General features: G+C 39.4%; 2 protein-coding genes across 23 annotated transcripts in view; one reads left to right on the top strand and one right to left on the bottom strand.

Moving 5' to 3' along the window:
- LOC122675417 (fas apoptotic inhibitory molecule 1-like) overlaps nt 1-10,691 on the bottom strand; it is a 96,631-nt gene extending 85,940 nt beyond the window's left edge. For 5 of the 11 annotated variants that reach the window (XR_006335257.1, XR_006335255.1, XR_006335254.1 and 2 more), the window contains exons 1-2: nt 10,203-10,483; nt 5,159-5,291 (exon numbers count right to left, since the gene is read on the bottom strand). Coding sequence is in view for 5 of the 11 variants with exons in the window: in XM_043874162.1 (XP_043730097.1) it covers nt 4,573-4,801; nt 5,159-5,269 (340 nt within the window). In the remaining 6 variants the exon portion in view is untranslated. Of the gene's footprint in view, nt 1-4,572; nt 4,802-5,158; nt 5,294-6,605; nt 6,665-10,202; nt 10,484-10,565 lie in introns of those variants that run through there. The other 6 variants (XM_043874164.1, XM_043874163.1, XM_043874165.1 and 3 more) reach the window with 3 other exon arrangements.
- Nucleotides 1-14,464, top strand: part of CEP70 (centrosomal protein 70) — a 240,464-nt gene that overhangs the window by 133,074 nt on the left and 92,926 nt on the right. Inside the window, exon 1 of one of the 12 annotated variants that reach the window (XM_043874155.1) lies at nt 10,690-10,836. The exons of 10 other annotated variants lie outside the window; for them this stretch is intronic. The gene's annotated coding sequence lies outside the window, so the exon portion shown is untranslated. Of the gene's footprint in view, nt 1-10,689; nt 10,837-10,902; nt 10,928-14,464 lie in introns of those variants that run through there. One more of the 12 variants, XM_043874151.1, reaches the window with a different exon arrangement.

The raw sequence follows: 14,464 nt of genomic DNA, 5'->3' as shown, positions 1-14,464 counted from the left end.
GCCATAAAAGAAAAAGGGAGCAACTCTGACTACATGAAAGTAAAAAAGATTTCTGCATGATTAAAATAACCCACACACACACATAAGCAAAGTTATACAATAAATGACAAATAGAAAAATATCTGAAGCTCACAGCACTCAGAACTCACAGCACTAAGTTCTGTTACAGTGCTTAGTAACAGAAAGACTCCTAGCAATCAAGGAGAATAAAGACCAACAAACCCAAAAGAAAACAGGTCACAGGAAACACATAGGCATTATCAGAAACGAAACACAAAAGGACCTTACATATGAAAAGAGGATCAACCTCACTCAATTTTGAAACAAGGCAAATTTTAAAAAAATGCTGAAATACCATTTTTTTGTCTAAAAATAAAGCAGCTGGTGAGCCACTAAAACACATCACTGTAAAACTTTGGAAAATAAAAATGAGCCCCCAAAAGCTTCCAGACAGAAAAAAATACTAACTAATGAGATTCAAACTGGTGTAAGCTTCTCATTCAAAACCATGGATGATAGAAGAGACTGGAAAAAGGCTTTCAAAAAAAAAAAAAAGGGGGGGGGGGGAAGAAACATTGTAAAGCTAAAACTCTATACTCAGCCAAAGTATTTATTTTGTATGATGGTCACATAATATATAACTCCTGGACACCCTTAGGGAGTTACTAAGGTAAAACTGGCAGTTGTGGGATGCAAAAACTAATGGGACTAAAGCCAGGGTTCCATGAGAGCAATCCCAGGACAGCCACTGGGCAGCAGGCCTGGGAAGCCAACAGGAAGTCAACAAATGCCTAAGAATATTGGGCAATAGACAATGGGGTAAAATAATGCAAACAGACATTAGGAACATGAGCACAGAAAAGATACATAGTCATTTCCAACAAGAAAAGACAAAAACCACCAGAAGAGACTGGAAAAACAAAAAATTAAAAAAAAAAATCATGGTCCAATTGTGAAGAGAACCAAAATGAGGTACATTTTGAGAAACTGGTAGATTATAGAACAGAGAACCCACTTGACCTTGATACTAACAACTTCCTTTGAGTGGCACAGGTGGTGTGACAATAATATAGAGAAAGAATGTAACCAGAGCGCACTCCAAAATATTTACAGATCATAATTATAGAAATGCTATTTATTGGTTTTTAGTTTTAAAATTAATCTATAGAAAAAACACAGGAGAATTTAATTATGGCTACAGAAGAGAATAGAAATATTAACTACTCTGACGATGTCAAACAAAAGGCAGAGGAGACAGAAATTGAAGGTGGTGAAGGTGGGAGAGGAGAGGCAGGGGAGCTATATGTTCATGGCCTCATCTCACTCAATGGATGAGGAAAATCTGAAAGCTGATGATGAAGATGGGGGATGAAGAAACTTTGAAAACTGATGATGAAGATGGTGGTAGTGGCAGCAGAGGCATGAGTTTTTTTACTGTCTCCAGTAGAGACAATATTGGTTTGCCAGTTACTAGGAACTACCACACCAACACAAGATGTTAATAAAAGGAAAAACTGAGGGCGGTGGGGTGGCAGAGTGAGCATATGTGAACTCAGTGCTTTCTGCTTTAAACTTCAAGCTACTCTAGAAAGTAAGTCTACCAATTTAAAGAAAGAGAGAGAAAAGTAGGCAGGCAGAAAGGGAGAAAGGAAAGAAAGATAAGTACTATTAAAAATGATGTGAGATAAACTGACAAATTTAGAAGACAGGCCAAAAGATCCAACATATATATGATAGGCATCCATGAGGGAGAAAACCAAAGCAAAGGAATAGAACAAATTCTTAAACTATAATTCAAAGTAAAAGAAGATTTGATTCTATCCACTGAAAAGATTTACCACATACCTGGGAAAACTGACCAAGGATGACTATTACCCTGACATAGTCTAGTAAAATTAGGCAAAAACATAGGTGCTTTTAAGAGAATATTAGATTGTCATCAGACTTTTTGAAAGTAACACTTTATGCTAGAAGAAAGTGGAGTGATATATCTAATACTCAAGGAAAGAAAATGTGAGCCAAGAATGTTGTTTCCACCAAACTGACTTTCAGGTATAAAAAACACAGACAAATGTGACCAATATGCAAGAACTCAAGAAACACTGTTCCTATGAATCCTTCTAAGGAATGTAATATAGAACAAGTTTCAGACAAGCAAAATGATCAGAGAGAAGGATAAACAGAATGACTTGAAGGCAAAAATAAACATTTACTTACCAAGCGTGAGTTGGAAGGGACAGGGCATAGTATATAACAGCTGTATGTTCTGACAATGTAGATACAGTACAGTTGGAAAATGATATGCAAAAAGTTGTTTTAAACTGTGGGCAAGCGTACTTGCTAAGCCGCGTCAGTCGTGTCTGACTCTTAGTGACCCTGCGGACTGTAGCCCACCAGGTTCCTCTGTCCACGGGATTCTCCAGGCAAGAATACTGGAGTGGGATGTCACGCCCTCCTCCAGGAGATCTTACCAACCCAGGGATCAAACCTGTGCCTCTGGTGGCTTCTGCATTGCAGGCAGATTCTTTACCACTGAGCCACCAAGGAAGACAAATTTTGGGCAGTCACTGTATTAATGGTGGTAGAGTATTTCTGTTGTTAACTGAGATTAGTATGTACATAATTATGGCATAAAGTAATATACGCTTTTAGAGTAATTATATTCTATTTGCATCATCCTCTGTGTCCCTGAGAAGAAGGATTCTCAGTGTGGAAGAATGAACATAAAGATATTAGAGGAGATTAAATAAAAAAACTGGTATCCCAGAATTTGAATTACAAGTATCAGTATGAACTCATAGCTATTTTATTTTTTATAAAGTCTCTCCCTTTCTTCCCCGTTCCTCCTGATAGCTATCTACCTATGCATGTGCACAGTTCGCTTGACTCAGGAGCCAATCTAAAGAGCACCACACTGGCCAAAAATGGGACAATTTGAGCATCAATAAGGATAATAATTGCAGTGTACTGAAACACCACAACTTGTTTAAATCCACAAGTTATTTGGGAAGCCCAATGATTAAAAAAAAAAAAAAACCTAAATGATCACCTTTAGGAAAGAGAAAGGAGTCAATTTAATATCTTCAAAACTGGTAGTTAGAGGAAAACAAGCTGTGATCCTACATTTGTTATACAAATTGTACCTCTGTGTAACTAAACAGTAGACAACAGGAAGTTTCTCACTGTATGAGTACTCCAGCTAATGAACAACAAATGATAGAATCAGAATATATCCATCTGGCAACTGCCAATGAATTAATGGATATGGACACTTAGGTATTAGTGGTGCCAATATAAAAAAAATTAGACAAAGCAAAACCATGTGCTCTTGATAGAATAAACTATAAAGTGGTCTTGCCTGAAAAATAAAAAAAACCCTTAAATTTATCAATTCTTCAAATACCAATTTGTAGGAAATACTAATAGAAGAATATCACAGGAATGGAATCCACAAAATTCAGACCATATCCTATTCTCTTCAAGAAAAATCTGACCCAATTTCTTTAATAAATAAACCATACAGGAGTTTTGTTTTGTTTTGTTTTTGGTTTCTTTTTTTCAACCATGTGCATGTATTACTTGATAAGTATTTTTCATCCTTAAAATTTTTTTCTAGCATTCAATTAAACTATACTCTCTTAAAAGACATGGACAAAAAAAAAAAAAAAGACATGGACAAAGTCTCTTCATTTACGTATCCTCAAGGCCTGGTACATAAGCTGCCATTTATGAGGTTCTCAGTATTATCTAAATCAATCAATATATCAGTGAGATGATCTACATAATCTTGGATTCCCTGGTAACTCTTAAGTTAGTGATAGACAGCTAGTTCATATGGTAAAGAATCCACCTGCAATGCAGGAGACCTGCGTTCAATCCCTGGATTGGGAAGATCCCCTGGAGAAGGGAATGGCAACCCATTCCAGTATTCTTGCCTGGAGAACTCCATGGACAGAGAAGCCTGGTGGGTTTGCAAATAGTTGGATACCACTGAATGACTAACACTTTCACTTTCAGTGATATGAGAAGCAGAAAATACTAGGAGTAACCAGTAATGAACAAAGGTAGAAAATACTTGTCTTTCAAGTTTTGTAGGCCCAATAAAATCACGAACACAGATGCCAATCTGTAACAGCAGAATTTAGCTTAAGGATCAATGGCTTAATTTTTATTTTTTAATCTACTTTACCTGGACTTTGATTATTTTGATCCGCTGTAGTCTTAAACCTAGAGAAAAATTCCCCTCTTTCTGATAAACCTTAAATTTCCAACTGCCTTTAGACATTCTTTGAAGAGAAATAATGACAAATTAAATGTCTACATCAATATTTATTTTTTTAAACACAAGTTTATAATTTTCAAATCTACCACTATAAAATCTGGCTCTCACATTTTCCATATAAATAAGTCAATTCAACAAATACTTCATTCCCAGAGGACACATGAGAAATACACCTGCACGTAACACTCTCCTATTCAAAGCTCCCATAAAAGGTCTGGAGAGTTACAGGAACTAAAGTAAATAGCCATCATAAAAAGCCAATAAATTCTGAAGAAATGGCTTTCACTTACCTAACACAACTCTAAAGTCTTTACTATTCAAATGTAATATCCAAGTATTGGTGGTTTTTTTCCTGCTCTCCATATACTCCTTGAGACTTTTCCCATTAATTTCCAGAGTATAATCATAACTAGAAGCACAGCGAGGTTTAATATTTATGGTTGCTTTTATTTTTGAGGCTCCAATGCAGAAGGTTTCTTTGCCTATCAAGCTGAACATCCATTCTTTTCTTAGCACTTTCTAAGTAATAAAATACGAAAGTTAAAAACATACAAATGGGAGAAAATTTAATGTTTAACTTCGGAAATAATATAATTAAAGGGAATAAATGGCAATGCTATTTAGATGTGATTTTATTACTTCATGATACAAAGATTTTAGAAAATAAAGGCATTTTAAAGTTAAATATTAGGTGTGTTATAGTCTATGAATTCCAAAACTATTATTAGTCTGCTTTGTATGGCAAAATGATAAAAGCCAATATGTAAAGATATAACCACTGTAAGGGAAAGCATTCAATTCACATAGGAAGAAAATACATTAGCAAAATCAAGCTTCTCGGTATACTATATTTCACAAAGTAACATTTTTTCTTACCTTCCCATTTACATACACCACTCGTTTGCCTGATGCAGTCCCATGTTCAAATTCAATTTTATGGACTCGATCACTTAAAGCAACTTTCCAAACAGCTACAAGATCTGTCATATTTTCCAGGCTTTAAGAAGGGCTAAGAGAATAAAATTAAGCAATTATAATAGGCAAAAACAGTAATAGAATAACCAATTAATCCTTCCAAGATGAAAATATCAGATCTTGAAAAGCCCTAAAATTACAAAATATTAAAGTGATATAAGCTAAGAAAGCCTACTTACAATACATGTAACTATTTTCACCCTGTTATGTATTCTTCTTTTAAGATGAAATTAGTATCTATGGGTATACAGTCAGATAATTCCAAAGTCACATTAATAGTAATAGGATTAAGAATCAATCAGTTTATTCAGGACAATATTCTAAGCTTGGCCACAGAAAGGTCAGTAAGAAGTTTCTACTCCTCCCTCCTGTCATTTAAAAAGCACAGGATTTAATTTTGTTTTTATTTTTTCAGATCCTATCACTCTATTCTTAAAACCTTTTATACTTGAACCAATAACTAGGGATTCATTTTAACAAAAAAGATTCTTATTTAAAAATACTAAGACTGAGAAAAACAGTCATGGAAGAAATGTTCCATTATAGATATAAAAATGTTATGGAAGACAGTAATCTTGTCATTATTACAGGAAATCTTATTAAAAATACAAAGGATTCTGTTTTGTGACATTTCTGGTACAACTTAAACATGTATTTTATATTAATGTCTTAATATAAAATATATATCATATACAATGCATATATAACATATAAGTAATATTTTTATACTGATACAGAGTTTTAGCTTTGAGAGAAGTAACATTACAGCAGTAATGTTCATAACTAACAGTTATTCAGTACTTACTGTGTGCCAATCACTGTTCTAAGAGCTTTACACACATTAACTCAAAGAATCCTCACCATGAGGTGGGTACTATTATTCCACCATTTACAGATGAGGAAACCGAGACTCAGAGAGGCTAAAGGCTTGTCTAAGGTCACAATGACAGTAAGTGGCAGATGGGATGTAATTTTAGGAGTCTGGTCCCAGAGTCTATTCTCTTAACCACATCCTCCTCTTCATTCACTCTAATCTCCTTTGTAGGCTCTAAACCAGAAACAGTAAATAGGTTTCATATCATTTTGGAAGTGATTGCCAAGAATTTTGTGCTGAGGGATTTGCAGACCTCACATCCAGGTTTTATGGGAAAAGATGCCACATTAGTGGTGGCCACCTCCATGCCAGGTGTTCACCACCCTTGCTGGAAATCACAGAGAAGCAAAGCTATGCATTCTGCAGTATTACAAAATGTGTTCTCCAAAAAAGTAGCCTGGATACTCTCCTGAATGATTAAAGCCCATCTTTAAAGCTTCATAACCCAGTTTTATCACAATGCAAGACATTTACCTTTCGTCACCTTCAAAGATAGGACTGTCATCTCCAGATGCCATGGTTGGCAAAACAGTCTTTAATCCAATTAGGAGGCAGGAAAGAAAAAAGCAGAAGTGCAGCAAGGAAAGATTGAGAGCAACAAAGATGACATGTGCAAAGAGTTTTTCTAACTTTGCAATCCATTTCTTAAAATGCATGCAGTTTCTGATGAAACAGCTTTTACATACAATAGAACTGGAATCTCTAATTGTCAGGAAAAGAAATTAAATCATGCAAGTCACCCAGTCATATTTTTCCCTGTTATGGATTTATAATTTCCTAAAACTAAGAGAATAAACTCTAGTTTATTTCAAGTATCATACCATGTCAGAGTTGCAAGAGATGTAGAGGTCCTCTGGGTCCCTTGCTTCTCAAATTGAGCAGAAGCCCCAAGGGTATGAGGCAGTAGGTCAGAGAATACAGAAAACCCCAGGATAAACAAAATGCATCCTCTGGAGGCAGCCATGTTACATGGTAGTAACAAATTTAAAATTCAATCTTCATATTAAAATTTAGAAAGCTGTATTATGGTACAATACATAATTAAAAAATTTTTTTAAAGATAACTTCAAAAAAAAGTTAAGCTTGCAGGAAGCAGCCAGGGATGTGCTAGTTTGCTTTCTAAGACCAAACTTAATTTGCCCACTTACTCAAACCCAATTAATTTACTAGTGCCAATAATGAATTCACAAAAGTTATATGGTTTGCTCAGGTCACCAGAAGAGTCCAAGCCAAATCCAGGGTCCAGAACACCTGTGTAATTAACTAAACAGTATCTGGGCTATAACGCTAAAAATCAGAAGCAAATGTAATACTCACATGAATAGGAAACCATCCACATTTGAAGATTTAGGATTAACAACTGTACCCCTGTCAAACCTATTGAATAATAAATTCAACTATTGTTTTGCTTCCAAGACCTACTCTAGTCTAGTCTTTTCCATATAGATGTCCAAGGGTGCTCTCTCCTTGTAAAAATGGGAGATTGCCAATCTTTTTTTGTCTGGAAATAACCAAACGTGACAAATTGCTTTTTGAAAGATATTAAAGAAGACCTTATCACCCATAAAAGCAATCCAACAGGCAAAGAAAAGCTAAACATTTTAGAATAAAAACTAAAGATTCAAAATACATTGTACCTAAAATAAATCCCTTTTTGTAATTAGCATCTTATATATTTGTGGATTTTTCTAGTCTTAAAAATACCTCTTAGGATATCTCCTATGAAAGTGGAGGGTATCCTGTAACTATCAAAGCAAAAAGAACACAGAGCAATAAAGTAAGCTAAATAGCATAATATAACCTAGGGTACGTATCTTTCATAAATCAGAGTAGAGTTTGGGATATCACTTAGATTTTGCTCTACAACTTTTAGAGACTCTAGAAAGTTCAGTAATTCAACAAACTTGAAAGAACTGCCCAGTTTTTCACTTTAAGGAATTTCAAATATTACCACACTAAGATAAGGCTTAGTATCCTCTTAATTATATTTCATATAAAGCATAAAAGACAACACAACAAATTAGACGAGAGGTTAGAAATCAAGGTCACATAAAATATTCTTCTACTATCAACATTCATTCATACATTCAACATTTACTTAGGGAGTATCAGTTGAAGGTGTTGAAAATCTTTTGGAAATAGTGGTGATGGCTGTACATCATAAATGAACTTGATGTTCACTTAAGTCACTGAACTGGACATTTTTAAATGGCAATTTTTATGTCATATATATTGATCACAACTTTTAAAAATTAATACTGCTATACACACACAAAAACCCCACTGAATTGTATCCTTTATATGGGTGAATTGTATGGTACATGAATTATATCTCAACAAAATTATTCAAAAAAAAAAACAACCCGGGTGTCCTGCCAGTAGCGTTTCTTGGAATATGATTTCCCTTATGACCAAGAGATGATCACAGCTGTACAAGTCCCAGGTTTCTACCTTACTCATTTGAATAATAAATTCACCTGTCACACAAATGCCTAAGCTATTGTCATATTCTAAATTCAGGTCATATTCTAAATTCATCTGCCAAGGTAGCTGTCATCAGTCACTCATATGCCAGGCACTAAGCTCAGAGTGAGAGGCTCTGTAGAGACAAAAGATGATTACAGCACAGCCGTGGGACTGTCCTTGGAAAGGGAAGCGTAAAGAACAGAACAGGGCTACCCAGGTGGCTCAGAGGTAAAGAATCTGTCTGCAAACGCAGGAGACAGGGGTGCAGGGGGTGGGGTGGGGGTGGTGCTGTTCTATAAATCCCCAGGATCTATCACCTGGGGAAGGATCACCTGGAGAAGGATCCAGAAGATCACCTGGAGAAGGAAATGGCAACCCACTCCAGTATTCTTGCCTGGAAAATCCTTGGACAGAGAAGCCTGGCGGGCTAAGTCTCAAAATTGAGTCAGACACGACTCAGGGACTAAACAACAACAAAGAACCAGAAAAGGCCCCCAGAGAAAGAATCCTGCCAAATGGGTGGGAAGACCAGGGAAGCCTATGCTTTAAAACTTGAGAGAAAGGAATTCATCCATTGTCATTTTAAACTTATACATGCATTTAAAATATCAGTTTTGATCTCAAGGAGATCAAACTGGAAAATGATCATTACAAAGACAAATTCCCTCCATTTCAGCATACAGCTTTTAAAATGTAAGTAAAAAGGATGGAAAAACAAATTCCATTTATTTTCACTGATAAGGATAATGTCACTTACTTGAAAGTTTACATGTCTTCACGGCAAGTTTCTTGAGTCTCTAGAGACACATCCGTCAGCATAATCATTTAAAATCCCTCTCCTAGCAACTCCATCCATGTTTCAGAGTAGGACTTTAAAACGTTTCCACTATTTATCTAATCCCAGCCTGAATTTTGCTTTAACTTAGATTTAATCGTACTGGGGACTGTAATGCTTTATCCAAGCTAAACCTAAGTCGGTTTTAAAAATTACTAAGGTATTCAGTTTCTTTTCAGCAGAGCTCTAGGTAAGATCAGCTATTGCACAAGGCACGTCAAACTTAACTAAGAGGTGTTGACGGGCCCGCAGGATCAGCACTGGGACCTCCAGCAAAGTCTGTCAGTTAGCTCTCTGAGCCAGGTGTTCCCAAATGTGAGGCACAAAAAACGCGAATAACTTTTCCAAGGAGCATTTTGCAATGGGTAGGTACCACAAGCTTCTTTACACACACACACACACACACACAAAAACAAACAAACAAACAACAACAACAAAAAAAACCAGAGGGAACAGTGCTCAACGAATCGTTTTTGGTGAAAACCACCCGTATGTTCACCATCGTGCAGATAATCCGTGGAGTGAATCACAGTCCTGTCACTCAGCAAGCGTCCAGCCCTGGTCAGGCGCGGAAAACCTGGCACCAAAGCACCCGCTCGCGGCCAATAAAAAGGATGGAGACAAACATCAGCGCGCGCAGACGCGTGGGATGTGTTGGTAAGACAAAGAAGCCAGGCTGCAGCACTTTGTGATCCAGGCTCTGCAAAAATACAGCCGGCTCATTTTTGCAGGGAAAAGGGGACTGGAAGGAAAGACACCTTAATGCTAACCCGGTGCTCCCCGGCAGCGAAGGTTCGGCTCCTGCGCTTCCTTCTCTGTGACGTCGGCTCCACTTTTCCGACTGCGACAAATAATGAATTTATAGTCGGGCAGAGGCCGGAGCTGCGGGTTCCAGGGCCTGGCCGGGCAGGAGCAAACCGCAGCCCGCCAGCGGCCGGGTCTCTGCGAGACGCCCGGAGCGCCCTCCCCACCTCCCGCGCGGGCCTAGGCCTCGCCGCGGGGTCGCACCGCCGCCAGGACACCGCCCACTGCCCAGCACGCCCGCCCCCGGCGTCGCCGCAGCCGGGAGATGGCGGCCGCCCGCACGGCGGCGGGGGCGCCCGGCGCTGCGCGCAGGGGCTTCCGGGCCGGCCGGGCCGCCCCACCTGGGCCGCGAGGCTCACCTGGGCGCCGTGGGGCTCTGGGGGCTCTGGACCCAGAGACCGGTGGGTTCCGCCGACTGGACCTCTTAGGCCCTTCGCCGAGAACCAGACGCAGCCTCCGCGGAAGCGAGAGCTCCGAGCGCGCCGACTCTGTCGCGCTTCAGGTCCCCGAGGTGCCCGCCCTTCCCCGGCGCGGCGACCCAACCCCCGCCGCTGTCCGCGCGGCCGGCTTTGCGCTCTCATCCGTTCCTGAGACGCCTCGGTAAGAACCCGCTGACAGCGGGCGCTGGCTGGACGCTGGAGCGAACCGGTTGGGCAAACCCAGACCTTGCCTGCTCTGAAGCACGGGGCAGGTAAATCCGATCATGGCATTGTCTCCTTGAAACTCTGTAAAGCTGCTGATTACTCCTAGAAAGATCAAAACTCGTTAGGATGGGCATGAGGCCCATGTATGATGTTGCCCCGGTCTCCTCTGGCTTCGTTTAGATAGATCCTCAAATGCTGTGAAGTCCTTCACCCCAGGGCCTCTGCAGATGCTCTTCTCTTTGCCTGGGCGCTCCTCCCTGCCTCTTCCCTTAGTTAACCTCCATTGCGATTGAGATTGTTCTTCAAATGTCATTTCTTAAGAAAAACTATCCTAAGACTTGCAACACCTGGAATTCTCCTCAGTTCTGTTCAAGTTGTGCAAGTATTCGTGTAATCTTTGTTGAATGTACAGGATAATAGGGTTTCCCCGGGGGTTCAGCGGTCAAGAATCTGCCAGCAATGAGAGAGACCTGGGTTGGGCAGATCCCCTGGAGGAAGCGCCACAACCCACGCCAGTATTCTTTCCTGGAGAATCCCACGGACAGAGGAGCCTGGCGGGCTGCAGTTCATGGGATCGTGTCAGGGAATGTTTGACGGGAGGATTCCTACATGCTGTCTCTCATGAGTCCTTTGTCCCTCTTCAAGCGGAACAGCACGCTGCTCCCAGGGACTGAGGTCATTGTGTGAGGCAGGCTTGGGTCTCCTTTAGTAAACATTCTCTTTAGGACAAAACTGCTTCGTCTCGTTCCCCTTTCTTGAGATATGGATTGTGTCATGACATTGTGACTAACATTACCCCTTGTTCCCTTGGTAACGGTTGCTGTACGTTTGGTTTTCCGATCTTTATCATTCCCGAAAGAAGTTTGTTGTACCACAGCCTATATATACTCATAGGAAAATCATTAAAGCACCTTTGCTTCATCAGAGCTTAGGTCCCCGGGTCTTTTTTGTTTCTCTCTCTCTCTTTCACTCTCTCTCTCTTTTTCTGGCTGACTCTGGAGCGTGGAGACCCGTCGTGCTCACTTTTCTGCCCGGGCTTCTAAGACCCCCTCGAGAGGGCGCCTGGTGCCTTCGTGAGCGATGCAAGTCCTGTGTCAAGGACTTTATTGGTCCTCTGCGTAAACCAAGGGATATCAGCCTCTTTCTCTCTTTCACTTTCTTATTGTCGACTCAGTACCACAAGGTTCTGGTCCATTAAAGGACCCCAACAAATGGCGCCTGAACAAGGACACTGGTGTACGTGACATATCGGGCGGAGTGACTCAGGGACCTATTGAGGTTGGTAAGTACTAAGGCATGGGTTAAACGGCTGGCCAGCCCCATTATTTTACTACTTTACTTCACCATTTGTTTAAATTTCAGGGACTTCTGGCTTCACGGCAATGAATAGAGGCTTGCCTTCAAGCAGTAGTTGAACATAATCCTTAGTTTCCTGATAAATGCAGTTTTGATTTAGAAATTTGGCTCCAGGTCAAAGAAAATGTTAAATGAGCAGCCAAACAAGGAAAAAATATTCCAATTGATCTCTAGCCCCTATGGGCTCTTATTAAAGCTGTAATTCTGCCATTTCAAGGTACATTCTAGCCCTTCCAATATTCAGCAACAGACAGAACACTTATTACATAAATATAAGTTAAATGATTAAACTTTACAAAAGGCCCAATTAAAACAATACAAAATACCTCAAAATTTTCTTACTAGCCCTGCCCTGGCTGCTCCAAATGCTTCTCCTCTGCCAACAGTCGCAACTCCAAAAGTCTCTCATTTGTTGGAACCTAATGAAAAGTTATGCTAATTTTTAGACTAGATTAGAAGTTGCTATTTCCCGTACTATAATCGGAGAAGAAACCAAAAAAGAGCTAGAGAAATTACTTGCTTATGAGAATGCAAATCAGAAATGTCAAAGAGCTATAGCTGCAATTTGTGAGACTAGGATTATTATTGATTATTTGAAAGCTTGTCGCAATCTAGGATCAGAAACTCAAAAGATGCAAATGCTGGTTGAGGCAATGGCTGCTACCTTTAGAAAGGGAAATGAAGGATGCTTTAATTGTGGAGATGAAAATCATTTAAAAAGGGACTGCCCTAAGAAAGCTAATAAAATACCAAAAATTTGCCCTCGCTGCCGTAGAGGAATGCACTGGGCCAAAGGTTGTAAATTTAAATTTGATATTGATGGAAAACCTATTCCAGGAATCTCCAAACAGGGGACCCCCTAGGTCCCCTACAACAAAAAACAGGGGCAAATTCTATCTTTTCCCTCAAACCCTCAACATCCGGCAGTGCTGCCGTCAATATACCAGCCCTAAATGATTTTTTCCTTTACCCTCAAGCAGTCCCTACTAGAGTGCCTACTGGACTTTTTGGACCCCTGCCCCCACAAACTTTTGGTCTTTTGTTTGGCTGATCTAGTCTGACTTCTAAAGGAATTACTATTCACCCTGGAATAATTGATTCAGATTATAAAGGAGAGATTCAAATTCTGATGTCATCTCAGATTCTATGGCAATTCAATAATGGGGGCAAAATTGCTCAATTACTTCTCTTACCTTACATTTCTATTAATTCCTCTAATAATGTACGGACAGGTGGGTTTGGCAGTACAGATCAAAAACAATCTTTGTGGACATCATTAGTATCTGAGTATGCCCGACCAAATATAAATATCAAAATTAATGGTAAAAGATTTTCTGGTCTCCTTGACACTGGATCTGATATTACTATTATTTCCAAACATTTATGGCCCAAATCCTGGCCTGTACAAAAGGTCTCTTGCCAAATTGCAGGAATTTCTCAAACTAAAGTACAAGAAGTTTATCAAAGTATTCAAATATACTCATGTGAGGGACCAGAAGGCCAACCTGCAACATTAAAACCTTATGTGATAAATGTACCCTTTAATCTAATAGGAAGGGACTTACTTATGCAATGGCAAACTCAGATATACATTCCACATTTTTCCTAGGGGCCACTGCTCATTTAACAAACAAAACAATTATTAAAATAACTGAGAAAAATTATGAGCCTATTTGGACAAAGCAATGGCCCCTTACAAAAGAAAAATTACAAGCTACTAAAGAACTGTAAACACACAATTAAAATTGAAACATATTGAGGAATCTTGCTCTTTTTGGAACTCTCCTATTTTTGTTATAAAAAGGAAACATAACAAATGGTGTCTCTTAACAGAGTTTAGAAAAGTTAATTCTTTTATGAAACCTATGAGTGCATTGCAACCAGAGATCCCATCACCTATTACTATTCCTCAAAATTGGCACATTATTATTACTGATTCACAAGATTGCCTTTTAAATATACCTTTACACCCTTTAGACCGGGAGAGATTCACTTTCTCTCTCCCTTATCCTAATCATATCGGGCCTCATAAAAGATTTCAGTAGACTATGTTACCTCAAGGTATGCTTAAAAGTCCTGCTACTGCTGCTGCTAAGCCACTTCGGTCGTGTCCTACTCCATGCGACCCCATGGATGTCAGCCTGCCAGGCTCCCCCGTCCCTGGGATTCTCCAGGCAAGAGTACTGAAATAGGGTGCCATTGCCGTCTCCATAACAGTCCTAGTGTTT

This window comes from Cervus elaphus, chromosome 19, assembly GCF_910594005.1.
Source record: "Cervus elaphus chromosome 19, mCerEla1.1, whole genome shotgun sequence".
Lineage (NCBI taxonomy): Eukaryota > Metazoa > Chordata > Mammalia > Artiodactyla > Cervidae > Cervus > Cervus elaphus.
This window is presented reverse-complemented; position numbering and strand designations above follow the sequence as displayed.